Source organism: Cydia amplana, chromosome 5 (genome assembly GCF_948474715.1).
Source record: "Cydia amplana chromosome 5, ilCydAmpl1.1, whole genome shotgun sequence".
Classification (NCBI taxonomy): Eukaryota; Metazoa; Arthropoda; class Insecta; order Lepidoptera; family Tortricidae; genus Cydia; species Cydia amplana.
In genome coordinates, this window is record NC_086073.1 from 17,730,031 (window position 1) to 17,757,155 (window position 27,125).

The window sequence follows — 27,125 nt, forward strand, 5'->3', positions numbered from 1 at the left end:
AGGTAAGTAACCTAACGTTGCCGTGTACTTACTGTAAGTAACTACTTAGGTAAGTAACCTAACGTTGCCGTGTTGCGCGGTGTCGCGGTGTCGCACAGTGTTGCTCAACAGTTACCCCACAAAAGTTAACAGCGATGTGGATGTACCTTTAGGGATATTTTTATGGTTTAGGAAATGTTATTTGGCTGATTTTAAAGCGCAAAACTCACGCGTGATGTGCTGATAGAGATATGAGGGTGCTAAATGAGGAACTATTTAAATATAGGTAACCGCTAGGACTATTAACGGTCCAGGCGGCCTAGCCAAGGTGACAATCGCTATCGCTTCGCCATCGAATCGCTTTGTGTCTCTCTATCACTCTTCCATATTAGTGTGACAGTGACAGTTGCGTTTCGTTCGCTACGGAGCGTTAGCGATTGGCATGTTGGCTACGGGGCCAGGGCTATAACAGCGAAAATTGCAAATTGCGGCCATTTTTCTCTGTCACTCTAAATACTCTTTACGCCTTCATTGGGGTAAAAGAGAAAGATGCCCGCAATTTGCGAATTTCGGTTCTCGCGGCAGCCCCTCAGGGTCGCGCTTTCCAACACTTCCGTTTTCTATGACGGGTGATTGGTGATCACGTGATTTAAATGACGCCTCGGCCCAAACCCGGCCAATTCTAGCTAAAGTCACCCTTTAAGCAAATACAACTCGGCCAAATAATTTATTTCCTAAACTAGTGAAGGATGCACTGTGAATTCCCGCGTCCTCCGTGGTTAGATTAAGTGAATACAAATGGTGCTGCTGCTGTAGAATGCACATTTACAAATGGCTGCACAATTTACAAACAGCAACACTCTTAACTGTCCATCGGGGGACCTTATTACAAAAGGCATAAGGTCCACCGATGGACAGTTAACAGTGTTAACGATGGTACAGTCAGCAGCAATAGTTGCTAAGCGGGCGAGGTTTTCAAAATGATCTTGACACGACTTTATTGTAGAGAGAACAAGGGCATGTCAAGGTAATTTTGAACACCTCGCCCGCTCAGCAACTTCTGCTGCTGACTGTACAACAGTGTACAATATAAACAGCAGCCCGTTGGATACAAATTTGGACCATATTTAGGACAGAATTTACTTGTATTTTCTTACTAAAGCCAGGGATACATTAGGCGAGAAATGTCCCGCGACACATGTTGCCAGCGACGTCGGGTGAAGTGTCGCGACGTTGCCGAACTTTACTTGACATGTCTGACAACATAGCGCGACGTGTGTTTCTTAACCTTTTGGACGTTAATGACCGATATATCCGCACCGTTGGTTCAACGCCAAAGACCGATTAATCGGTCACATACCACACCATAGAGCAACATAGACCTACGTGCATATGCATAAAGTTCAGTTTTGACACTTCGGTGACGTGCCGTCAGCGTGACAGCTTTTGTGTTTGACACGGCGTCGAAAAGGTTAAGTATTCGTGAAAAAGAATTGTCAGTTTCATATTTGGTGGTGCCGCTGATATTTCTATGGGACAGCTAAATTTCTTTTCGAGATTCCGGCATTAGTCCCATATTAAAAGTTATTCAGTATGACCTACAAATTTACTACACAGAGTATGGCTGGTGACTAAAATTTCAGCCTGTAAGTATATCAGGCGTAGTCAGTCATACGTGTCGCGGGACATTTGTGCCCTAGTATATCCCTGATTGTAGAAAGATTAACTTTAACAAAAGAAATATATCTATAGTGAATGCTTTGAAAGTTCCAAGGTGTTGGTAAAATGTCTCTTTAATCTTGTAATGGCCTCGACCCTTAGAAAAATATTTAGCCCCGAATTTTGTATGAATTGCTATTCCTTGTAGAGGTTTACGCCACTATTCTGTCTTAAATACTGTCCCTTGTAAACCTATACGCCGCTATTTAGCTTTAAAAAGCCTTCTATGCGCAATATATGTGCAAAAGTGCATTAGTTTGCAGAATAAATGTGTAAAGTTCCAGTTAGTTTGCACATATATGCACGGGCTTCACACGACATACCTACATGTACATTCCAACACAATTCAGTACTTGTTTAGACTAATCTTCTTCTGAATAACGTATTTTATGTTCTGACTTGTGTACATTATTATGGCGTGGTTAACCGGTTAGGGATTTATGACGCATGAGTTGAAAAAATATTTGAAGTTGTGATTTTTGTCACTTTTATGTCTGTGAAAGTCCTTTGTGTAATAAAATGTCAGTGTTAATGATTTGTTAGCCAATTCATGATCAATGTTTCAAAATGTGGGGTCGAAATGAATCTCAATGATTAAGTATTTATTACTGTGGGATCAAAATCTCACTTGTTTTTTTAATAAATGTTTATATGACGTATAAATACCATATTTTAAAACGTTGACAATTAAGTGTTTCTATGGTCTTATAAAATATGAAGTTCTGACTATTAATGTACCTACTTATTTTTCTGATTTTGCAACATAAATCCTTAACTTCTATAAAATAAGCTTCAAACGAAACGGGAGCGTATGTAAAGAACCGTATACTAGAAATAGATAAGTAAGTATTTATATAAATCCGAGCACCGAATGAGCATGCGAGTGCACAACAGTGGCCTAATGTGTTTGTAATTGCTATCAATATTGCTATTATTTGACATTTTTCTTTTCTAACATATGATTCGAATAACATTTGTAAAAAAAACTTCTTTTGTTTAAGTTAATGGTATTGATCTAAAAAAAACACTGTTGTTTTTCGATAGCTGTGACATTTTTTCAGTTAATGTATATTATATTTATAATGAAAACAATTTTTTTCAGACAAATTCCTACTTTTGGTAAATTAAAGTATTATGATTGGATTATGTAATTTGCAAATTATTTACTTAGCCTATACCTAATTTATTTTCATCAAAATTGTATTGCAATATTTGTTTTATTTACTCTTAATATACTTCAATAATAGCATCTCGATTGCAACACATATAGGGTAAATTTATCGAAAACCGAATCTGCAATCGGCCTGTATTGCTGTCAAGACGATATATTGAGAATATTGCTAAATTTTATCTTACGAAATCTTACGAAAAAAGGAAAAAAAATGTATCTCGGCCGAACTACCACTTTAATAATTGTTACGTAATAAGGTACATTTTAGAATTCTCAATTATCGTCAGGACACATTGTACCCACGCATGTTCATTTGTTGCCATCTCGCTCTCGTCCTACTTTTACGAAAATGTCATGAGAACGACAAACGACTTAAGCTCCTTGTCCTGTCACCTATCCTTGTACGATATCATTAACATCCTTTATTGAACGCAAGTTTTGAACGAAAAAAAAACATATTTAGTGATTTTTTTGTAAAACATAGGTATACATGGGTCTTAGGTAGGGTTTGCACGACGGATCCGAAATTTATGGGAAGGTCCGCGGATCCGGATCCAGATCCGGATAATTGCATACATTTCGGATCCGGATTGCAAACCCTAGTCTTAGGTTACATTTGAGCGCTATATGTTTTGCCGGTTGGCATACAAATGTCAAAGAGAACTAAAACCTTATTTAGTCTTGCAAATGTTACCTTTATAAAATAAATTAATTACAGTTAAAATTATTATTAACATTATACATTTAAATTTAAAATCCAATAAAATATAATTCAAATAAAATTAAAATATATCATTAGTCATGGTTATAATTAATGTTTATGTCATACGTCATAGTCATGTAGATATTCTTTTATGGAGTAATAAGCTTTATTAGAACGGGTCTAACGCGATTCAATTTCATTGTTTACCTTATCTGACGTTTCAGCTGAGTTGCACCAGCTGAAACGTCATGACGTGATGACCATAACAGATGACTACAGCTGGGGCCTGTTTTTCAAAAGCTTGTAACTTGTAATACAAGCAGATGTCACTTTTTGTCAGCTTTTGTTAGAAAGTGGACTTCCACATGTATTACAAGTTACAAGCTTTTGAGAAACGGGCCCCTGGTGGCATTAGACCCGTTCTTACGACTTCATATGTGTAAAAAACGCTAGAGTTTAAAAACTTTAAAAGTATATTGAAATAGTAGTTTATGCAACAGTGATATAATAAGGGTTCTTAAAATTCAAGGGTCGAAGTTACAAAACGAGACGTAGTCGAGTTTTGTAAAAAAAGACCCGAGAATTTTAAGAACCAATTATGAGCTGTTGCATACATTACTTTTTCTATGACAGCTGCAGCAAAAAAAAAGAGTTATTATTAAAAAAAAAGAGTTATTATTAAAAAAAAAGAGTTATTATTTAAAAAAAATTGAGTTATTATTTAAAAAAAAAAAGAGTTATTATTGTAAATGAAAACATACCTCTTTCAATCAAGATGATCGGAACTTGTATCTTTAAAAAAAATAAAGCAGTTGTATTATACTCATAAGATGACTGCTAGCAGTCATCTTATGAGCCTATAGACAAAGCATTCAAATGACATTGCTTTAGATATCACTGTCAGTCATTTAATTGACACATTTAAGTGCTGGAGTAGAAAAAGAAAAATTGCATTCTTTTTTGAAGTCGGTTAAAAAGTACAAAACTATTTATTGATTGCGCGCAGAACTTATAATGGTCTAGGTCTAGGTCTATTATGACTTATGAGACTTATTGATGGAAACATAATTCAATTGCAAAACACAATTACAGTTGTAACTTGAAATATTACTGTACTTTCATTGAGTAAGCAGAGTTAATAAAGTACGAAGTAATAATCTAGGATTTTATGATGATTACCTATCGTCTATTACTTTTTGTGCATCTTAATGGATTTTCTGGATAATATATATGTGATTATAGTCATAAACTACAAGAAATATAATAGACTAAATCAACACATTTTTAATAATGAAACATTTTTCGAAACAATATCCTGAAAGATAATAAAAATTAGATTCAAAATAATTAAAAGATTTCTTATATTTTTCAAATAGATATTTCATTCTCATGTGTAAAGTTAAAGCATTTTTTTTGTAATTTCTATAATCAAATAAATAGTAACACAATAAATAAACACATTTTTTTTGGATTAGTAATAATAATTAAATCAACAGGAGCATAGGGTTGTCAACGCTCAGAACTTGCGTTCGCGCTCAGCGTTTCGTTCTCTAACCCCGCCTGACCTGTCTCACATTACAGGCACGAAGTACCGGTGACCAGCCAACCGATCACCCTCGTACATATCGACGAGGATATCGTGGTCGTCAACAAACCGGCCTCTATCCCCGTAAGTGGCAATTGAGACAGCCATGTTATGCCGCGCCGGATTATGGCGTGGGAATAATGAATGTTGAGGCAACCCTAGTAAAGTCGTAATTATACAGGTTGTGTTGTGGCAGCCCTAGATTAGGCGGCGATTATACAAGGTCATTTTGTTATGCCTGGCGCCTGTTTCACAAAATTGACAATTGACATTTAACCAATTTGCAAGACGGAAATTATCCCATAAGTGTTCCGTGAACAAAATCTTTTACGGAACACCTAATAGGTGTTTTAAACGTTCATTATTCCCACAGCCGTACTGTCGGCCATGCTTGTTTTCAAACGCAGTCGCACCTGCGTTTGGAGACGTTTCTTTTGGAGACGTTTCCTTTGGAGACGTTTCATTTGGAGACGTTTCCTTTGAAAAAGTTTCTTTTGGAAACGATTCCTCTGGAGACGTTTCCTTTGAAGACGTTTCATTTGGAGACGTTTCGTTTCGCTTGCATTGCTAGCTACACTTTCCGGTGCTGGCACCGCCCATGTCGCATGCTGTAATCAGGTTTGTATATAGCTCCTGTATTGGTAAAGTTGTTGTTTAGTATATTGGTGTTGGTTACAAAACAAATGACAAAAAGGTAAGGTTTATTTCTCTTCTCGCCTTATATGTAACTATTATTTAAGCTGAAAACGCACAGTTAAGGTCGTTTGCACCCAGCTGCTAAAACGTTCTTTATAGAGTTGTACCATTACCGAAAACGTTCTCCGTTTTGTATGAGAAATATTCCCATTCGAGAATATTTCCCATACGAAATGGAGAACGTTCCCGACAACGGCACAAGTCTAGCTATACAGGTAAATGACAGGTACGGAGTTCCTATACTCGTATAGATAAACTCAATAAGATATCGATGCTGTTCCCGTGTTCTAGTGATCATCAATAGACAAAAATCTTATTTTATCTTTCTGGATTTTTTGGAGACTAGACTCCATAGCACAGGAGAACAATATTAATATCCATTGTTAGGTATACATACTTTTTTACGGCAAAACATTGGTTATAATTAATGAGTTCTAAGTGAAGCGAACCATACAGTCAGCAGCAGAAGTTGCTAAGCGGGCGAGGTGTTCAAAATGATCTTGACGCGACTTTATTGTTAAGTTAAGAGAATAAGAGCGTGTCAAGGTAATTTTGAACACCTCGCCCGCTTAGCAACTTCTGCTGCTGACTGTAGGTACATTAATTATATCGGGACCTCGTCGACTAATACATTAATTTGACTTTATTATACACTTTAGTGACATATCGCGTCAACCTCAGAATACATAATATGTATATTATAAATTTGAAATAGCTACTAATTTACATATGAATACCGTAAAATGGGGTGAGTAGGGTTCGCGGGGAGAGTTGGGTTATGAATGGGGAGAGAAGGGATGAAAGGGGGGTGAGATGGGATTTTAAGGCTACTGCTACAAAAATAATGTATTCCAATTTAAAATGGAGCTATAGTAATACCTACTCATAATAATAAAAAATCGATCCAACAATCTTCCAAAATCACCTTTGTATGAAATTCCATCTCATCCCAATTACGAGGGACTGCAGGGTGAGGTGGGATTTCCTGTTTATCGTAAAAGTTATGAAATGGAACTACCCAAAATAAAATGCACCATTCAGTTTGCATATGTAAAAATAAAATGTTATCGAGGTTTAAATGTCAGTTTTGCCCCTACTCACCCCAAGTTCGTACTTTCTCACATGGTTCATATAGTAGGTTAAATGTAAGTAGGTCAGTGGATGGAAATCAATTTATGTATACGAGGTTCTGTAATATCAACCAACTATTATCCAAAATCTTCCAGCTATGGTTCAAAACAATCACAAACTCAATTGATTGTTTATCTAAATGACAATATCAGTCAAAGATAGGTACTAGTTTACTTTAAGTCTATTCGAAATCACCTACGTGTGGTTCAAAAAAGCGGCCAAGTGCGAGTCGGGCTCGGCCAAGTGCGAGTCGGGCTCGCCCATGAAGGGTTCCGTAGCAGCAAGTTACAAAGGTAAATTGCGGGTTACGATTTATGACGTATTAAAAAACTACTTACTAGATCTCGTTCAAACCAATTTTCGGTGGAAGTTTGCATGGTATAATGTATATCATATATTTTTTTTAGTTTTATCATTCTCTTATTTTAGAATGTACAGGGGGGGGGGGGGGCACATTTTACCACTTTGGAAGTGTCTCTCGCGCAAACTATTCAGTTTAGAAAAAAAAAATATTAGAAACCTCAATATCATTTTTGAAAACCTATTCATAGATACAACACACGTTTGATGGAAAAAAAAAATTGAGTTTTAGTTCTAAGTATGGGGAACCCCTAAATTTTTTTTTTCTATTTTTGTGTGAAAATCTTAATGCGGTACACAGAATACATCTACTTACCAAGTTTCAACAGTACAGTTCTTATAGTTTCGGAAAAAAGTGGCTGTGACATACGGACGGACAGACAGACAGACATGACGAATCCATAAGGGTTCCGATTTTTGCGAATTGGCTACGGAACCCTAAAAATGACGTCATCGGCACTAAAAGTTCGAGCACTGCTTATAAAAATAAATCCCATAAAGAAACTGTGTCAAAGTTCGCGCGCCCAGTTTCACGTAAATCGGCCGTAACACATGAGCAGAAAGTCTTATTTTCACACGGCCAAAAGCACTAACATGTATACGAATTTAAACCTTAAGTCAAACGTATAAGGTAGAAAATGCATACATATTGTGCCTTTGAGTGGCTCGAGACATATGGCATTTAAGACTTGTTGGAATTAGTAGTTCACCGGTGAACTTATGGTATAGATACTATAGATTACTTGCATCCTAGATCGATCATATTATGTGTCCGATGCATACTAAAAATGCTTGTCGAGGTTAAATTATTACCGACTAGCGACTCGCCCCGGCTTAACAAATTATACATAAACCTTCCTCTTGAATCACTCTATCTATTAAAAAAAACCGCATCAAAATCCGTTGCATAGTTTTAAAGATCTAAGCATGTAGGGACAAACAAACAGCTGGAAGCGACTTTGTTTTATACTATGTAGGTAGTGATTTTGATGTATGACGAAACGAAATAAAATGTCGAATAAATTTAGGTACCTACCTACGAAATTTTGTCTTAACTAATTTTAACAACTGAGTCAAAATAACTTGCATAAAATGGCGTAGCAATCAACTGAATGCGTGTTATTGTTATCACATTCCATTTTATGTAAAATCACGCCTCTAGAGGTGGACCATGCTAACTCTGCATGGAATTTGCAATGATAACGTGTTATGTGAAGCAATGTCAAATTTCTATGAAAAAATAACGTTTATAATGACAGTCCCACACTTTGTTATGTTCAAGTCGGTGCAATGTTAACTTAAACGGACTCTATCTCGTTTTAAATTATGTTACACTAGCGACCCGCCCCGGCTTCGCACGGGTTAACAAATTATACATAAACCTTCCTCTTGAATCACTCTATCTATGAAAAACCGGCCAAGTGCGAGTCGGACTCGCGCACGGAGGGTTCCGCACCATCAATAAAAAATAGAGAAAAACCGGCCAAGTGCGAGTCGGACTCGCGCACGGAGGGTTCCGCACCATCAATAAAAAATAGAGAAAAACCGGCCAAGTGCGAGTCGGACTCGCGCACGGAGGGTTCCGCACCATCAACAAAAAATAGAGCAAAACAAGCAAAAAAACGGTCACCCATCCAAGTACTGACCCCGCCCGACGTTGCTTAACTACGGTCAAAAATCACGTTTGTTGTATGGGAGCCCCACTTAAATCTTTATTTTATTCTGTTTTTATTATTTGTTGTTATAGCGGCAAGAGAAATAAATAATGTCTGAAAATTTCAACTGTCTAGCTATCACGGTTCGTGAGATACAGCCTGGTGACAGACGGACGGACGGACGGACGGACGGACAGCGGAGTATTAGTAATAGGGTCCCGTTTTTACCCATTGGGTACGGAACCCTAAAAACAAGCAAAAAATCGGTCACCCATCCAAGTACTGACCCCGCCCAACGTTGCTTAACTTCGGTCAAAAATCACGTTTGTTGTATGGGAGCCCCACTTAAATCTTTATTTTATTCTGTTTTTAGTATTTGTTGTTATAGCGGCAACAGAAATACATCATCTGTGAAAATTTCAACTGTCTAGCTATCACGGTTCGTGAGATACAGCCTGGTGACAGACGGACGGACGGACGGACAGCGGAGTCTTAGTAATAGGGTCCCGTTTTTACCCTTTGGGTACGGAACCCTAAAAACCGTATCAAAATCTGTTGCGTAGTTTTAAAGATCTAAGCATACATATGAACAGACAACGGGAAGCGGCTTTGTTTTATACTATGTAGTGATGCTTTACAATGCAGAATCTACAGGATTGAATCTATTAACTTTCCCCATTTTCGGCTTAGCGCCCGATGCTTTTACCTCTGATTAGGGGAAATGTGGGAAATATGGCACGGGGGACGTTTTGGATTTACGCGAGAAATCACGCATAAGTCGAGCGTATTTGTTTTCCTTGTACGTTGTCGTTCAGAAAACTTTTTCTGACGAAATCGTATTTTGAATGAAAAAATACTTTTCTTTTTATAATTTGTTGTGCTTTGAATATTAATTTTCTCGTTTTGAAATGAATTTTTGAGGCTAATTCGATTTATTAGGAGGGAAGATTGTTTATCTCGAGTGAAAATGTCTCCTGAAGACAATTTTAATTGTTTTATTTCAATCACAAAAAAAGGCAATTAAAAAACGAGGATATTTTTGATGTTCGAGCGTCTCGTTTTCATATTGATCATCGTAATAAATAAGTTGAAGCGAGGTGTTCATTTGTTAATTCATATTATAATCAATTTTACTCTATGCCTGTTCCATTCTGTTTATATTCTGTTCCATGATTTAACACCACCACAGACAGGCCAAACTGATCCTGAGACCAAGAAATGTAAGATTTCCAATCATCCTGAGGTATAAGTAAATATCACTCTCTCATAAATAAAGGTCAGAAATAAGGAGTCTACCAGCTTTAGCATGAGTTCGCCGCGACCGTGTCGTCTTTTTTTACTTTATGTCGCGCGCGGGGTCCTGTTAACATGTGACGAATTAGCTAAACAATCGTACAAAAACGATACAAACATGTTTAAATATGTTACTGGCTGACACTAAACGCTCCATCTAGTGGTAGTTATCGTATAACATTCAATTTCACTTCATGCCCGCAGCAGTTGAAATGAACCCATAAAGCCGAGGACGCAACCTCCGGCAGAATCACCCATTCTGCTCCATGATTTTAAGTGTGGCAGAGAGGTCAGACTATTTAATAGGTCAGGAAACTCGCAGATTTATAAAAAATAAAAAATCAGGGAACTAAAGCTCATGGATAAAGTACAGAATATACCAACAATAATAATAAAGCTATATAATCATAAATTTTAAAAACCAAATATCATTTTGGCGACACAGCTAGTTGTCTACTGCGTCACCTGTGTTTATAAATGGGTTAAACGGTATTGATATTTGTAAATGTATTTACCAATTTAAAACTGAAACAGTTGCAACGTATGAAAGAATAATGACCATGGCCTCTAGTACCTACCTATGGCTGTAATCTGAGAAATTTGAATTGGGTAAAATTGTAATTTAATTTATTATAAATAACGAAGTAAAAAAAACACAAAACATTTATTCACTCGAAAAAAGCGAGGTATACATTTTGTATTGAGTACTGAATACTTGTTAATCTTGTTATATTTATTTCTGCCGTATCTGTGAGCGTGTTTGCCGCTCCCCTATTGGCTTACACAGCCACGAAAAACGTTGTTGCCCTGCCTGACACTGTTTAAATATAGTCTACAACAGACTTTAAGGCCAATGATGATGATGATGATAATATTTTGAAGAAGTATAAGCGGATTTTTAGCAAACAAATACTCGTAGTAGTTCAAAGGCTATATGCCTATTACCTTCAATATTTTAGAATTACGACATTATAAGCGGTTTTTCGGTGTTCAAATGAGAAGTGTAAAGGCTATTTTCTCTGCGGAGTATAAAGTTTCACCGCGAAATGTTATAAGCCACCGGCGAAATCCGCTTCCCCGTAAAATACCGGCCCCGGTCAACTTGACACTAGTTCGGGGCATCCAAATACCGCGGTTCTGCCCAAATGTTCCGCTTTACTACCTTGGTTTGGGACAAAATTAAACTTGTTTGAAAACTCATTTAAGAGGGGGCTAACGCAATAGTCTACTTTTTAGGGTTCCTTACCCAAATGGTAAAAACTGGATTCCGCTGTCCGTCTGTCCGTCCGCCCGTCCGTCCGTCTGTCTGTCACCAGGCTGTATCTCATGAACCGTGAGAGCTAGCCAGTTGAAATTTTCACAGATGATGTATTTCTGTTACCGCTATAACAACAAATACTACAAACAGAACATAATAAATATTTAAGTGGGGCTCCTATACAAAAACCGTGATTTTTTCCCGTTTTTTGCGTAATGGTACGGAACCCTTTCTGCGTGAGTCCGTCTCGCGTTTGGCCGGTTTTTATATTGAAATTTTACACGCCGTTTATATAAATCTTGAAAGCAAATTTTTTGAAGATAAATCGATATAATATATCAAGTATCCGTGCCAAATCAAAAAAAATCCTTTTTGATATAATTTTCCTATTTATTATTTAGTTCCAGAGCATTCGTTTTCGCATGATGCACTTTGATAAGAAAACTTCAATATCCCGTACGAAGTCTTTGAAATGCAGTAAAGGATTCCTTTGAGCAACCCTACTGGGTTATTCGTATTACTAAAAGTACGTAGCCAATGGCGTTCTCAATATCGGAAGGTTTCCATCAAATATTTGAAGAAGGAATTTCACGTAAAAGACGTTTCGCCTAAAATTTATTTTACCGAAACGAGCGCAGATGTTAACCGTAATTTCGCGGACTAATGATACGTGCGTGGATTTGAACCTTTGGTCCAGTGAAAAGGGTTGTTTTTACAGTGTAGGTGGAGTGAGGAAATGTGGAAATACGGATTTAAATGATAGGGTGTGTTTGAAATGTGATCAAATGAAAATACTGTCGTTTTTAATAGTAAAAATACACTGTACCCGTACCATGAGTCACTGACGTCTACTGGCGTTATTAATAAACGGCTGCTAACTTAATCAGTTGATGATCGTCGTTTGTCCCTATCTGTCGTTATGTCATAGAGAGGGAGAAACAGTGATCATTAGCTGATTAACTTAGCAGACTTTTATGAATAAGGGGGTACGTAGTTTACTTTCTATGCAATCAAATCAATAATACAACAAACGTAATTTTTTTGCCGTTTTTTGCGTAATAGTACGGAACCCTCGTGCGCAAGTCCGACTCGCACTTGGCCGGTTTATAACTAATATAGGTATATGTTACCGTAAAATTGTAAACACTCGTCATATTATAATCTCGCTAGTTACATTATAAACTGACGGTAGGGAGATTATAATCTAACATAACCTAACCTACGTTAGATTATAAACTAACGGTTTCACAATCTTACGGTGTTATGTATAATTTAAACAATATTGCTTAACCTCGGTGAACGTATTTTAGCAAAGGTTTTACCTATTCCTAATAAGCTTATGAAGCTTACTACGAGCTTGTACCCTTCACTTTTACCCCAACATTCATAATTAATTGTCCTGACATGTATGTATATGTTTAATATAATGCAACATTCTTGTTTCATTACAAATATATTCAACACGACGAAAATGTACTTACAAATCCATACAATAAATACAATGATGTTCATAATTCTGCACTGCTTATCGCAAAAGGGTATTTGACTACTATAGTCAAATACCCCTAGCGTTTATGTCAGTGCCAAAGTGGTGGTACCCACATAGTTTTATTAACGCTTTTCGCTTGTAAAACACGCACTTTCTATAATGCACACTTTACAGTCCAACACTTAGAATAGACTTTACCACGTCAATGTATCGACGTACACTATGTTTTTCGTTTATGATGTTGTAATACAAACAGACCTAAAAGTCAGCGAACATTTACTCATATTTGGCTTTTATGGTCACCATTTTTGAAGATTCCGTTGTTGTCTTTGGTATATTGTAAATTAATTACGTGTACGAATACGAAACGTAATCAATATACGAAATTATTGTTTTTAAAAGTCATTGATTTAAAGAAAATGTCGTGAACATTGAATAGCTCGTCTTATTCTTGATTTTGCATTTTGTTTAAAATATGTCTTAACGGCTTTGTAATCAATTATGTCATTATGATTTTGCGCCTAGAGCAAACTTTATACTTATGTTTTGTTTGTTTTATAAAACCATGGCCATGTAAGTAAGCAGGTATTACCGTTATGCAACGCCAAACAACATTAAAATGCGTTCTATGCTTAAAGTCAAAAGACTATAATGATGACTCGAGTCTGTGCGGAAAGAGAAGAGTCGTAGAATGTATTGGATCCCATACATTCTACGACTCTTCTCTTTCCGCACAGACTCTAACCGTTTGAACGCCACGCCTATCGAGTGCGGCGCATCATCTTGAACCTTGTCGGAATGCACAAAGGTTGATCTTTAAGGTTAAAGTTAACGTCTTTGGCAGTCAAATGGTTAAATATTCAACCAAGACGGCATTCAATGTTCATAACAATCATGAAATTGCAACATCATGCGAGCTGTAATAATTGTTGTGGTGGGCCAGGCACGAGACTCCGGTGCTTGCCTGTCCCTTGCGCATCATACACGCTGACGACGAGCTGCTCGTGTTAGACAAGCCTTGCTCGCTGCCGGTGAGTCCGAGTGGGACCTTGGGGTAGGACAGACTCTGAAAAGACGGGATTCGTGACAATGAAAGGGTGTTAATGAGTTTGAATGTTTACCTTTTGGTCTGAATACGCGCCCCGTGTATGCTCTTAGGTTTTTTGCTGTGTATTAAAATTATTCTGTTAATATTTCCATATACTTTTTAAATGTTTGTTTCAATCAAACTCATATTTGATACTACTACAATTATAAAAACTCAAGAGATATTTTTATTTTTATAGGCAGATTTTGTTTACTTGCACAATCATAAAATGAATTCGTTAAAACTCACTTAATTAAACTCTGGAAGGAAAAAGTATAAATTTGAGCGCCCATTAAAAGAAATACCTAAATATGAAATATTCAACTCCCAAGTAAATTGGAAATTCTGAATTAATTCCTTGTAAAGTCAAAGGTTTTAGAACGACATTCAAATTTCATTTTTTATGTAGAAAACTTAATTAGAATTCTAATTAAACTCGTCCAATTAAAAAGTCCCGTATTTTTTTACTTAAGCGTATATTCGAGTGCTAAAACTTTTGGTCCGGACGGAGCATTGCGGTGTTGTTATGACTTTAGACTAGTTTGTACACGTAGTACAAAATGTAAACTCATTTCTGTTATTAATTTTGCTAAGTACACTTGGAATGTTTTTGAGATTTAAAAATCTGAGCTAGTCTGGTTTTATGAGTTAATTAAAGTAATGTTTATCACGGCGAGATGACGGTAAACACTTCGTAGTCTCGGCTTAAGGAGAACCTAACTTAATAATGAATCTAGCAATAAGTTAGACGGTATATTCTGCTAGTAATTTTGCTAACGATATAACCTGATATTGCAGGTTTAGTCAGCTTGAGTATACAAAATTATTAATAAACTTGGTAGACAAATCTGCTTTTGAATTTATTTGAAGTCTTGACTATCCGAATTAATTGGGACCGAGAGTAGTTCGGATTATCGAAGTGTAGGTTTTCTTGGACGAGATCCAAGAAAAACAATACCTTTTTTCACAAAAACAGCACAGTAAATATGTTATAGTTTGACGTACAAATTAACGTTAAAATATAAAACGCCTGAGAAAAGTTCTGATAATTGGAAGTTCGGATAAACTAAGTTAGCTTTCAAATAATTAAGGGTTATTAATCGAGGTTCCTCTGTAGTATATTTAATTTCAAGTATTCTACCTTTGAGATTATATCTTAACGCTAGGGATCAAATGCGAGTTAAGTCTTTCAGAGTCTGTCCCGAGATATGTATCACCGAAGTTCGAGACGGCAAAACCCTGAAACACGTATGAGGATTGTTCAAAACCACCCGTAAGTGGTTAGCTCGAGTCCCTTGTAAAACTTGTTTGTGTTCGTATTACGATGAATCTACAGAATCGTATTCATTACCTTCCACGATAGCAAAATTTAGTTTCAGTTTATTTAGTTTCTCACTTCCTGGCCAAGGCAAGACGTAAAACTTTGAACAAACCACGGGCGGTAATTCGTAAAGACCCAGATCGCATATTTATGCTGGAGCATTTACGAATTCAACTCCCTAGGTATGTAATGTACTATTGTTGCATTATAGGAAGTTGGCGTACTAATGTGAAATATTGATTAAGTGTATATAGAACTGGAGATGTGGAAATTCTAGATTTTTCTTTCTCGTTGGGTATTAATTAGATAGATGTGTCAAATAAAAAATCTTTGAAGTGGATTCGTACAAAGGCTGTTTTTTTTTTCACGATAAGCCTTCCGATAGGCAGAGCAATGGAGAAAAGTTATACAAGTAATGTGGAATAGGGGAAATACGTTACCAGGTCGCATTTGTGTTTTTTTTTTACCAGTCGTCAATTATATGTATCTATATTATTTAAGTGTCTCATCGTGGAAGGTATTTACACTGTAGTGATTTGTTGTATTATTAAATGTTTATTGTCCAGATCATTTCACTTATCAGTGTTTAACATTTTATAAATAAACGCTTATGCAATCGCGATATTCTTATTAACTTGGGCTTATGTTTCATCTGGCATGCTACCATTTGTGTTGTCTTACTCGTTCACTCTTCTATTATCTATAATTATTTTAAAGGGTATTTTGATTACAATTTCAATGCATGCTCTTTATATTATTTGTTTTAAGTCTACGAGTAATTTTAATGTATGTTTTTAAAATATTCCGAATTAATTATTTCCTTAAATTGTGTCTTTCAACAATATCGTTCTTTTTACATTGCACGCTTTCTACAGAGAGTATGTCTCAAAGTGACAACAATTTAGTTTTCATAATGAAAATAGTCACTGGAAATAGACTTGATAAAATTTTCAGACTTTTTAAGTATTTTCTACTTCTAATCACGTTTTCTAACAGAGAAGTTTCATCTACAGGTGCATCCGTGCGGGCGATACCGACACAACACGGTTGTATTCATTCTGGCCAAGGAATATAACTTGAAGAATCTGAGAACCATACATAGACTGGACAGGCTAACATCAGGTAACATGATAATTTGAGAACGATTAGGACAATGAAGAATTGACCCCGCAAACAAGATTCAAACTTTCAGTGTTCCGAAAGGGTGTTATTTCTAATTGAAACAATTGTAATGTGTCAACAAGCATACGTCTTGTATTCTTCATATGTTTAACAGCATATATATATTGAAACAATACTATTTACAGTATGTATAAGACATAGAGATAGTATGTATAAGACATAGAGATAGTATGTATAAGATATAAAGTTACACTATTTGCATTATGCAATGCAAAACTGACTCTTAATATTCAGAGAGATATCAGAAGATTGATATTTATTGATGAAGTACTATTTAATGCACAAATTAATATTTGAATATTAACGTCTTTATTTAGACACGATTACCATTTTTAGTATGTCATCGATTAAAGTCTCGTATTTTAATATAATTTAAAACGGTTTTTGTTACAGTCATAGTATAATGATAGCAGTTGACATTTGTAGTCTAGTTTGTTTGCAATAAAACGTGGAAAACAAAAACACAGAGTGAATGCTAAATGCCAAGCTGTCTACAATAAAATATAAGTATCAAATCGTAACAGAAACATATTCAGTTAGTCCACTTTACACCTTTAAATGTCCGTATGCAACCAAAATAGCATAAAGTCAAAAAACGGAGATTATCTATGATATAGGTATTATAATTATTACATAATTATGGTTAACATGTTATCTGTTTAAGACTTTTTTTTTTTTCTATGTGAAAAGACTATTTCCGCATGTTTTTTTGGAAATTGCCGTTTCAAGTAATCAGTACAATCAGGTCAAGTGAACCAGCTAACTTACGAAAAGCAGACGTTAGATTAATTTTGGATGTTAAAGTACCTATATGTTATAAAAATAATAGGTAGCTCATTTATTCAAAATTTAAACGAAACTCAGTTATCATAAAATAGAAACGAATATTTCTGCAAAATTGACACTAAAACGTATACGAAGTCTTAATGAATCCCTTTTGTTGTCCAATCAGGGCTGCTCTTATTCGGCCGGAGTCCAAAGAAGGCGAGACAGATGGAGCATCAGATAAGAAACAGACAGGTGCAAAAGGAGTACGTCTGCCGAGTCGACGGCGAGTTCCCTGAGTGAGTGCGCTGTTTACATTGTTAGCTATGACAACATTCGTTTGTCGGATAAATATTTATACCTTAAGCTTGCCTTTTTCCTGTTTTGGTTGTGAATTGACATTGATTTGCTGGCCTTAACACTTATTATTTCGCGCTCAAGATCTTTGCGATAGCAATTAGCATGTCAATTTAACAATGCTATATGAAATTGATTCTGATATTTTATAAAATGAACATACATACATAACATACCTACTTATTCTTAATTTGTATATCATGTTCTTTTTCATATTGGTGAGCAATAAAGAATATTTGTGTTGTATTGTATTGTATAACCGGTCAAAATCATAACCCTCCTTTTGCGTTGCCGGATACAAGCAGATGCTTTACTTAATGACTAATTATGGCAGTAAGCGCTATACATATACAAGGTCCTGTGGAGTAAGAGTAACATAGTTTATTTTTCTTGGAGCAAGAGATACAGTATGAGGATTCCTTACAAGTCTTTCTCATGCCCTAATATTTCTCTTAATTCTAACCTTCTGTTTTTTTTTCTGGCGATACAAGTCAATAATCCTTTCTTGCCTTTACTAATTGAATATAAACTAAATCTAATCATATTTCATTTTTATCACTCTAACATTGAAACGTCTCGTTAATCTTTTAGACTTTATTTAAAAATTTGGCGATCAGCCATTTCATCAACATCGGCATTGCGGATTATCTGCTGCTCAATCAATGTCCTAATCAATTATAAATAACTACTAGTTAATTATTTTTCAATGGACAAGGTTGACATTATCGTGTTAAGAAAAATGGGGTGTAATTTAAAACAATGGCGTTACTAATGGCTTGGGTGATGGATTAAAATTAAAGAATGTACCAATTTTTTAACCTTGATTATAAACATAGGAAAAGAGCTTAATGAAGAGGCCTTCAATGTCCATATTAAAATAATAAATAATGTCAGAAATAAATTGTGACTTTGTTCTTTGTCTAAGAAGTATTCAAATGTAAAGGATTCAGATGATTTCAGTATTCAGTAGGTACTTATTTGTGGCTTGTTTTTTACCTCCAATATCCATATAACCAACATAGTTAACACACTATGAACATTTAATGCTAACTTAATCAGTTGATGATCATCTTTTGTCCCTATCTGTCGATACCCCATAGTCGAGAGGGACAAACGACGATCATCAGCTGATTAACTTAGTAGACGTTTATAAATAACGCGATAGATCGTTAGAAGTTTTGAATTAGATAATCTATAATGGAATTTTTATTTCTTTATTAGAGAGGAGATAGAATGCCTAGAGGCGATAGAAGTAGTGAGCTACAAGATAGGCGTCTGCAAAGTGTCAGCAAAGGGCAAGGACTGTTCAACGGTGTTCAAGCGGCTTGGCTTCAACCCCCGCAGCAACACCAGCGTGGTGCTGTGCAAGCCCAAGACCGGCAGGATGCACCAGATCAGGGTGCACTTGCAGTATCTAGGTGAGTCCACCTTTTCTAATAAAATAGGTAAACATAAATAGAACAGAGGAGCCGCCTTAAGCCGATCAAAGCTAGATAGGTATCATTAAGCGTTGCTATTGAATATAATCAGTAATCATCATCATTAGACATTTATCCGTTGCCGACCTTGAATCCTCACATCTTGGATTTTTTCATATCCAGCTTTATTTTTCTGAGATGTCCCATACAAATGACACATTCAGTATTCTCAACAACGAACAAGTAAAATTGGGTATATTCTGCTTCTCACGAAGAGAAAGCGACTAATAGAAGATATTAACTTCAGATCGTCTTCTTTTGCTGTCTAATAACATTTATGTAGTAAAACTTTCTTGGTACTCCTGAAGAAAACTTATCATTGATCAACTACGTCTGATGTAAAAGATAAACCACTTTAAATTTCCAATTTAATAGCTGTAATATTAACTTATTTTGTAGCAAAAGTAAAGCTGACGAAATATAAAGTGAGCCGATCTTGTTTAAACTTGTTCGAGAGATCGGCTCACTTTATACTTCGTCAAACTAAACTTGTATGACTTACTAATTTTTTTTTCCAACAGGTTACCCCGTAGTGAACGACCCCCTCTACAACCACCCAGTCTTCGGCCCCCTCCGTGGCAAGGGGGGTGACACCGGTGGCAAAACAGACGAGCAGCTGGTTCGCGATCTCATCGCCATACACAACGCGGAGAACTGGCTTGGGGTTGATGCGGCTGATGACGACATGTTGTTTTCGAAACCAGTGCGTGACGATAAAGGTAAGTTCATGAGATCTATCTGTAAAGACAGTCAGCAAAAAAGTAGCTTAACGGGTGAGATGATCAAGATGATGTAGGTACTTAAGTAGATCATTCACTTCACTTCACCAAAAGCAGACAAGAGAATAAAGAGAGAGAGAAAATAATAATTCCCAACAAAAACGTTGCGCTCAAATAATTTTGAACACCTGCGGGCTCAGCACGGTTCCATTTTTATCGACTATCACTATGCCCGTCACTTTCGCACTTACATACTTGTTAGAACGTGACAGGCATGGCGATAAACGATAAAAATGCGACCGTGCTACTAGGGCTGGTTATCTTAGCAACTTCTGCTGCTGATTGTAATTTCGTTGGAAAACTATTCAATAGTAGATAAGTAATTAACAGTGTGTTTAGGTTTCAGCGAATCAAAAACCTAAGAAACTAAAAAGTTGGTTGGTTGCCTTCAACCTTAACTAGATGAATAATAATCTTCTTCAGTCCCTCCGTACATTCATGTCATGGAGGCTTCCTATTGGGACGTTTATGGGAATCCTTTGAATCTATTGTTGGATAAGCCATGTATGAAATCAAGATTTCTTCATGCAGGTGTTGAAGATGACTGCGACACTGGGCCAACGTCCAGAGAGTCGTCTCCAAGACTGGAGTCCCCAGCACCAGGAGTGACACCTTCCACTGTCATGACGCGTAAGTATGCTATTTCTAGGAGCGCCTTTAATAAAACTGATTAGCAATCATAATGGTGGATTATGTTATCTATAGTGACACATCCTTCAATAGAAAGTGTGTAGTTATTAAGATTTTATTATAATATTTATAAAAAGATTCAACGATTTAGTATGTGGTCCTAAACATAATGAACATATTACATATGTAATATCGTAATTTTTTGTCAGATTTATGTTGTTTGTGAGCGCACTATGTGACTATTGTAATGTCCTGTGTGATATCTATTTATTGGTTAAAGTCTCATGCCTTCAACCTTTTAGTTGTATTAGGTGACCGTATTCGTTATCATTATCTACAAAAAATCACAGTAACATACCTACTTCCTTCAATATTCATATAAATGTTATTGACTCATCTCAAATAATTTGACCTAACAAACACGCCGTCTATCGCATTGATACCCTGTGAGGCCTGTGCCCAAGTCAAATGCTTAAATATCCAATCTTGTACAGCGACCCTCCCAAGCCCTTCAAGCGCAGCAGAGGCGCCCTTGGACTCGTCACCGGCAGTCTGCACCCTCGCGCCCTCGCCCACGCCTTCTGCGGCTATGAACGATGACTCTAGTGATGCCAAGGTATTTACAATACTTTAGAAAGTACTTCTTTATATGTATTCACGCACACACAGTGCGTGCAGAAAGAGTACATGCGCTTTTTTATGTTTTTTCTATATTTAGGGCTTTCTAGACAGAATTTTAATGTCAAACCAACACATCAAAGAAGTTGCATGAAATCGCAGCAAATAGCGGGCTTATACGCTGAAAGGCATAGCTCTCAAATAAGAGGGATATTTTGTATTTTCCAAATACAAAATATCAAATATAATTTCGTTCATTTTACAGATCAGTAAAAGCCTAAAAATAATTTTATAGTTTGATGTCTTATAGTGAAGTCATTTCAGAGCTGTATCGTGTAAACCTAGATTGATTTAACGATGGTATACTGAATTAAATTTTGCATTATATTTATTTGTTATTTTCACAAATTTACAGCAGTCATAAAAGTTTATAAGTATCTACAGTCTAATTATTTCAGTATACAATCCTTTATTCCACCATCGTACTTTATGTAGTACCAAATTTGCCAAAGAACTTTAAAATTCAACATCGAATGTAGAATTTGTAACGAAACTTTTGCCTAACAAGCCCGTATAGGCAAACAATGCCAAACCGAAGGGCACCCGAATTATTTAGAATTGTGGTTTGTTGATTTTAATATAAGGTCCCTAAACTGAAATCAGGTTACAGTGGCTTATTAGTTTTAATTAATTTTGCTGGGCTTTGGTTTAATTATATTGACCCGCTCAAGCTAGATTAAATTGTGATTTTGTCGCAGGTGTTAAAGCTTTAGTGAATAGTTTTAGAAACTAATTTTTTACGATGTGGGTAGGAAATTAGAAGTTTTTCCACAATTTCTTCAAACCAATTTGTTTTTTTTTTGTTTTGTTCGAATGGGTACATTTTCCACGTAATCCCATTGTCATGATCATGTGATGATGGGATCTTAAATTATAGTAAGTATTTAACGTGTATTTGCACTCGGAAAATACCATTGCATGTCTGGTGGAAACTAGAATGAAGCTCCGACAGAACTATTTATTTATCGTCCTGTTTCCATTGTTATTTAGAATTGGTAATCAAACTACATAAGTTCATAAAGTCATTGAGAGACAGTGGATACATTGGAATTCCACTGTGTCAAAAACTTGTTCTGAGTAAGAGTTTTGGTCATCAGATTCAAATGTCAAGGCATTTCATGAAGTTTGAAAGAATTTCTTATCCTATTTTATTTTCTAAATCTTAACCCTTCTTCTCCAGTCGGACAAAGTGACAGTGGCAACCCAGACGGGTTGCGCGGCAACTGCGACGAGTTCCGTCAGCTCGGCCAGCAGTTCCACGGACGCCCTGTCTACCGACCCGCACTGCTACGAGTGCCGAGTCCGCTACCGCGACCCGAGGCCCAGGGACCTGGTCATGTATCTGCACGCTTGGAAGTACAAGGTAACTTATTATCGTCTTGTGCCTGCTGCTTCATAGGTCTCTTCGAGCACGCCACATTTCAGTCATGAGCTGAGCCACGGACGCCCTGTCTCCTGACCCGAGGCCCAGGGACTTTGTTATGTATCTGCACCCTTGGAAGTATAAGGTAACTTACATATTATCGTCTTGTGCCGGTTGCTTCATAGGACTCTCTTCGAGCACGCCACATTTCAGTCATGAGCTGATCCACGGAGGCCGTCTCCCGCCCCGAGGCCCAGGGACTTTGTTATGTATTTGCACGCTTGGAAGTATAAGGTAACTTATTATCGTCTTGAGCCTACTGCTTTATAGGACTCTCTACGAGTTTGCCACATTTCAGTCATGAGCTGATCCACGGAGGCCCAGTCTCCCGCCCCGAGGCCCAGGGACTTTGTTATGTATCTGCACGCTTGGAAGTACAAGGTAACTTATTATCGTCTTGTGCCTGCTGCTTCATAGGACTCGCTTCGACTACGCCACATTTCAGTCATGAGCTGATCCACGGAGGCCCAGTCTCCGCCCCGAGGCCCAGGGACTTATGTATCTGTTACTATTTCATCTTCTTAAGCTGTTGATGCCTATTGCTTAGGGCTTTCAAGTACCTAGGCTGGTTTCAGAACGAATCCACGGACTTTGTCTCCCAACTCGCACTGCTGCGAGTACCGTGATCATCATTTTTATCAGCATCTTTAACCTGCTTTGATCCACTTCTAAGCATAATTCTTATAAACTTAATCCTCTCGATAAGGCAACAACTGTTTTGTAAATATTCTGCTGAATATAGCTGAACACCGAAGCCGAACTAATGAGACGCAAAATCTATTGGTCAAGTCATGTGATCGAATGATAAGAACAAACTGTCGTTGCTCCATCCAAACCTTTCCTGTCTGATATAACCTTACTTGAAAGCGACTGAAGAGTTGCGCGGAAAACTCATCATCTTCCTCGCTTTCTCCCGGCATTTTGCCACGGCTCATGGGAGCCTGGGGTCCGCTTGGCAGTTAAACCCGACAATTTGCGCAGGCACTAGTTTTTACGAAACCGACTGCCATCTGACCTTCCAACCCAGAGGGTAAACTACACCTTATTGGGATTAGTCGGGTTTCCTCACGATGTTTTCCTTCACAGAAAAGCGACTGGTGGTGGTGGTGGTGATTCGCGCGAAAACTAACTTAAAAGTCGAAGTTCCAATTTATTTATTATTCTACAATGGATTTTTTCCTACAGGGACCCGGCTGGGAGTACGAGACAGAGCTGCCGCAGTGGGCGAGCGTGGAATGGGACGAGCCGGAAAACTCATAGTCACACGAACTGACACCACTGCGGAGGCGCCTCGCCTGTTCACTCTACATCAACCACAGACCGAGGAAATTTAAAGACTAAATCAAGGTCAATGGGTAAAGACCGTCTGCGAGGCAAGACCGTCCACGCAAAATTTTATAAGTACTATAGGTAGCTGTTGGTTTTAATGAAACACTGCTTAAACGCAAGACAAATAATGTGTAGACGGTCTTGCCTTACAGATGGTTTTCCCAAATAGATCTTACTGAAACTGTTAATAATGCAATTTGGACTGATTTTATTGATAAATGATGTTTTAAAATGAGATGTTGATGATTGTTAAGATGTTTTCACTTTTGTCAACTAGATAAAGGCCCCATAAATGTTGACTAGGATCGTAGTTACCATGATTCGGGTAATTTAGTGCGAGGTGCCGTTCGTTAGATGATGATTGGAAATCGGCTGTTTGTATCGCAGTGCTCTGGAGTAAGTTTTATAATAACTAAACTAAGTGAGAATTAGATTAAGTAATTTAGATTATTTCTGCGTACGAAGTTCCGCTCTTATTTGGACCTCTTATACTAGTTTCATTAGCAGATCTTAGAGCACTCAGAATATTAAGGCCTAGAAAGAGAGTCCAGACAGGTAATACCAACATAATATCCTGGTGGTCTTCATTTTTTGCAATCCCTATCGACAATGATGAAGATAGTTGCCTTTAAGTTTTACTTCTAAAATATTGCATGTGTGTCGGCCAGCAGCTCCACGGCGGACGCCCTGTCTGCTGACATAATCTAGGTTTTTGGGCCTTAATCTTCTTAGTTTAAGCACTTATTTTGATACGGTCTTGATAATTTTCGGTTTGTTTGTGTGTAGTTAACGATTTTAGATGTTTATGTCAGTGTTCAGTTCCTATCGGCCTAGGATGTTTCGTCGCTTGTTGTATTGTAGGGCTAAGGATGTAATAATAGAATATCAGTAACTGTAAAATAGTTATATCGCTTTAACGAGGCAGGGTCAGAACCACAATCATAAATGAATATATAAAAAAAATTAAATGAAAATGATTTAATAAATAAAACACACAATGGGATAGCTCTTCTATTTAATTCTCAAAACGGAATTTATGTAAATTTTATTAGATTCACAGCGTGTGCGATGAAAAACACGAGATTTTTGTTGTTTTTCACCCCGCATGTGTACGTATATCTTCATTTTGAACAAATCTTGGACCACTGCATATTTTCTTATATTAAAATTGAAAATAGGACCACTTTTAAACATGTTTTAGAAAAGCTATCTCGGTATCAGTAGACGCGTGTCTATAATAAATGCATAAGTAAAAATAAATCTAAAATAACGCATTTTGTAGGCGGTGTATAGTGACGTCGTCACCTTTTGGCTTCCATAGTTTTGAGTAGAAAAGAAATAAAGTTTTTAACATGTTAAGACAGACCTTCAGAATTTTGTACTCGACTTAGATTGTGACAATTCCGAATTTTACTCTCTTCATTATAAAATTCTCTCTTGTATCAGAGCTTTTTGTGATAATGCATTTATTGTATTTTCCTCTTCGCTGAAAACTTTGAAAAAAGACAGTTTATGTGCGTAACTTTAACATGACCAAAGCAATAGGTCTTTATTTATCCAAAGACAGATATTAAGTTTACAATAGATGACTCAGCAGATCGAAGCACATTTTAAAGACATGGACGTGATGTTCACCAAAGGGGGCCAAGTCGAACGTACATTTTGGCATCAAATTATCTAAAGAATGTCATGTCCGTACATGAGCATCGGCACGGGTGAATTATAACAAAATGACATCATTTAGGTATAATAGTGATGTCAAAATTAAAGTTTTAGTCGGCCTCCAGTTATGTTTAGTTTACGTTTGTGTGTTTTTAGTTCTAAGTTTTTTTACAGTTTGGTTTCATTATTCTTGTTTGGATTGTTCTAATTGTCTAATGGTTTATTATTTACTCGAAATGACACGGAGAATTAACGCTGGTTCGTTTACGATATAGATATATTTATTATCTTATCGTAGGTATTAAACGTAAAAGACATTTCTTGTTATTAATAACGTTTCACGAGCTTTCATAAAATTAGTTTGGAAAAATATATATATTTTTCTTACTTGTAGCGTAGCAGTAGTATGCAGATATGTTGTTCCCTGTTATATAATGATATTAGGCGAGTATGGAGTAAGCAATCATTATATATGTAATCATTTTTCATTGTTACATTTCATACATCCAAAAAGCGATATAATAATATATGCGCTCGCGGATGTGTGTTATTTTTAATATGTTTTGCTAACGAGCGACATTTGTGTAATTATAGTGGTGACTTACTTAAGGTCAATACAGGGTAAGTTGCTACTTGCGTTTAGTATCAAATGTATGAACTTACGACTAATGTGTAAGCAGGCCTCAATGTGAAGGCCAGACGCACTTATCCATATGCCAAACTTAACCGTATTTACCTAAACATCAAATTAGCTCGATAGCAATCTAATCAAAAACACTGCAAATCGGCCTACCTCGCTTGATGTTAACATTCATAAATTAATTAATACATACCTATGTCTTCACCGATATTGATATTGGTAATATTGACTTTGTTGATTAAGCTGCTTACTTCAAACAAAGCCAATTCTTTGTTGCTATCGGCTATACAATGTACATATAATGCTAAATGTGATTGTGCTATTTCTATTACTTTTCGCATTATCTCTAACACATTCTCTATTATCTCTATTGGGATCAAAGTAATTTAAAAGTCAGGGAAACACCCGAACAGTCACGTAATAAGTATTAGAATGGTAATCCATGTTTTAAAAGAATTTTGTAAAAACAGTAGCATGTACAGAGTAAGTTATCAGTGGCATATCACCTAGGTACCACATTGAGATCGTTCACGGTGTTTCTGAATGGTCTCACCGACGAATATTGTTGTATTTTTATAGTGTTTAAGACATGTTTATACATTATGTTAAATAATTAAGCGAACTGTTTGGATAACTGTAAGGCTGGCGGTCTTCTGATTTTTGCTACTTTGTTACAAAATGATATCCCCCAGTCTTGCTTTATCAAGTTTTTTTTTACTTTCCCAATTTTGCCTCTCGACATAAACGTTTGTCGC

The 27,125-nt window shown here is 36.6% G+C and overlaps 1 protein-coding gene across 3 annotated transcripts in view; it reads left to right on the forward strand.

The window, feature by feature from the left end:
* Window positions 1–24,134, forward strand: part of LOC134648323 (pseudouridylate synthase RPUSD2-like) — a 625,507-nt gene extending 601,373 nt beyond the window's left edge. For 2 of the 3 annotated variants that reach the window (XM_063502825.1, XM_063502827.1), the window contains 9 exons: window positions 5,154–5,241; window positions 16,461–16,569; window positions 17,582–17,693; window positions 18,973–19,169; window positions 19,751–19,948; window positions 20,540–20,638; window positions 21,133–21,254; window positions 22,497–22,679; window positions 23,925–24,134. In XM_063502825.1, coding sequence (XP_063358895.1) covers window positions 5,154–5,241; window positions 16,461–16,569; window positions 17,582–17,693; window positions 18,973–19,169; window positions 19,751–19,948; window positions 20,540–20,638; window positions 21,133–21,254; window positions 22,497–22,679; window positions 23,925–23,999 — 1,183 coding nt within the window. In that variant the 3' untranslated portion in view covers window positions 24,000–24,134. Of the gene's footprint in view, window positions 1–5,153; window positions 5,242–13,982; window positions 14,071–16,460; window positions 16,570–17,581; window positions 17,694–18,972; window positions 19,170–19,750; window positions 19,949–20,539; window positions 20,639–21,132; window positions 21,255–22,496; window positions 22,680–23,924 lie in introns of all 3 variants that reach the window. The other variant, XM_063502826.1, reaches the window with a different exon arrangement.
* Window positions 24,135–27,125: the final 2,991 nt, after the last annotated feature.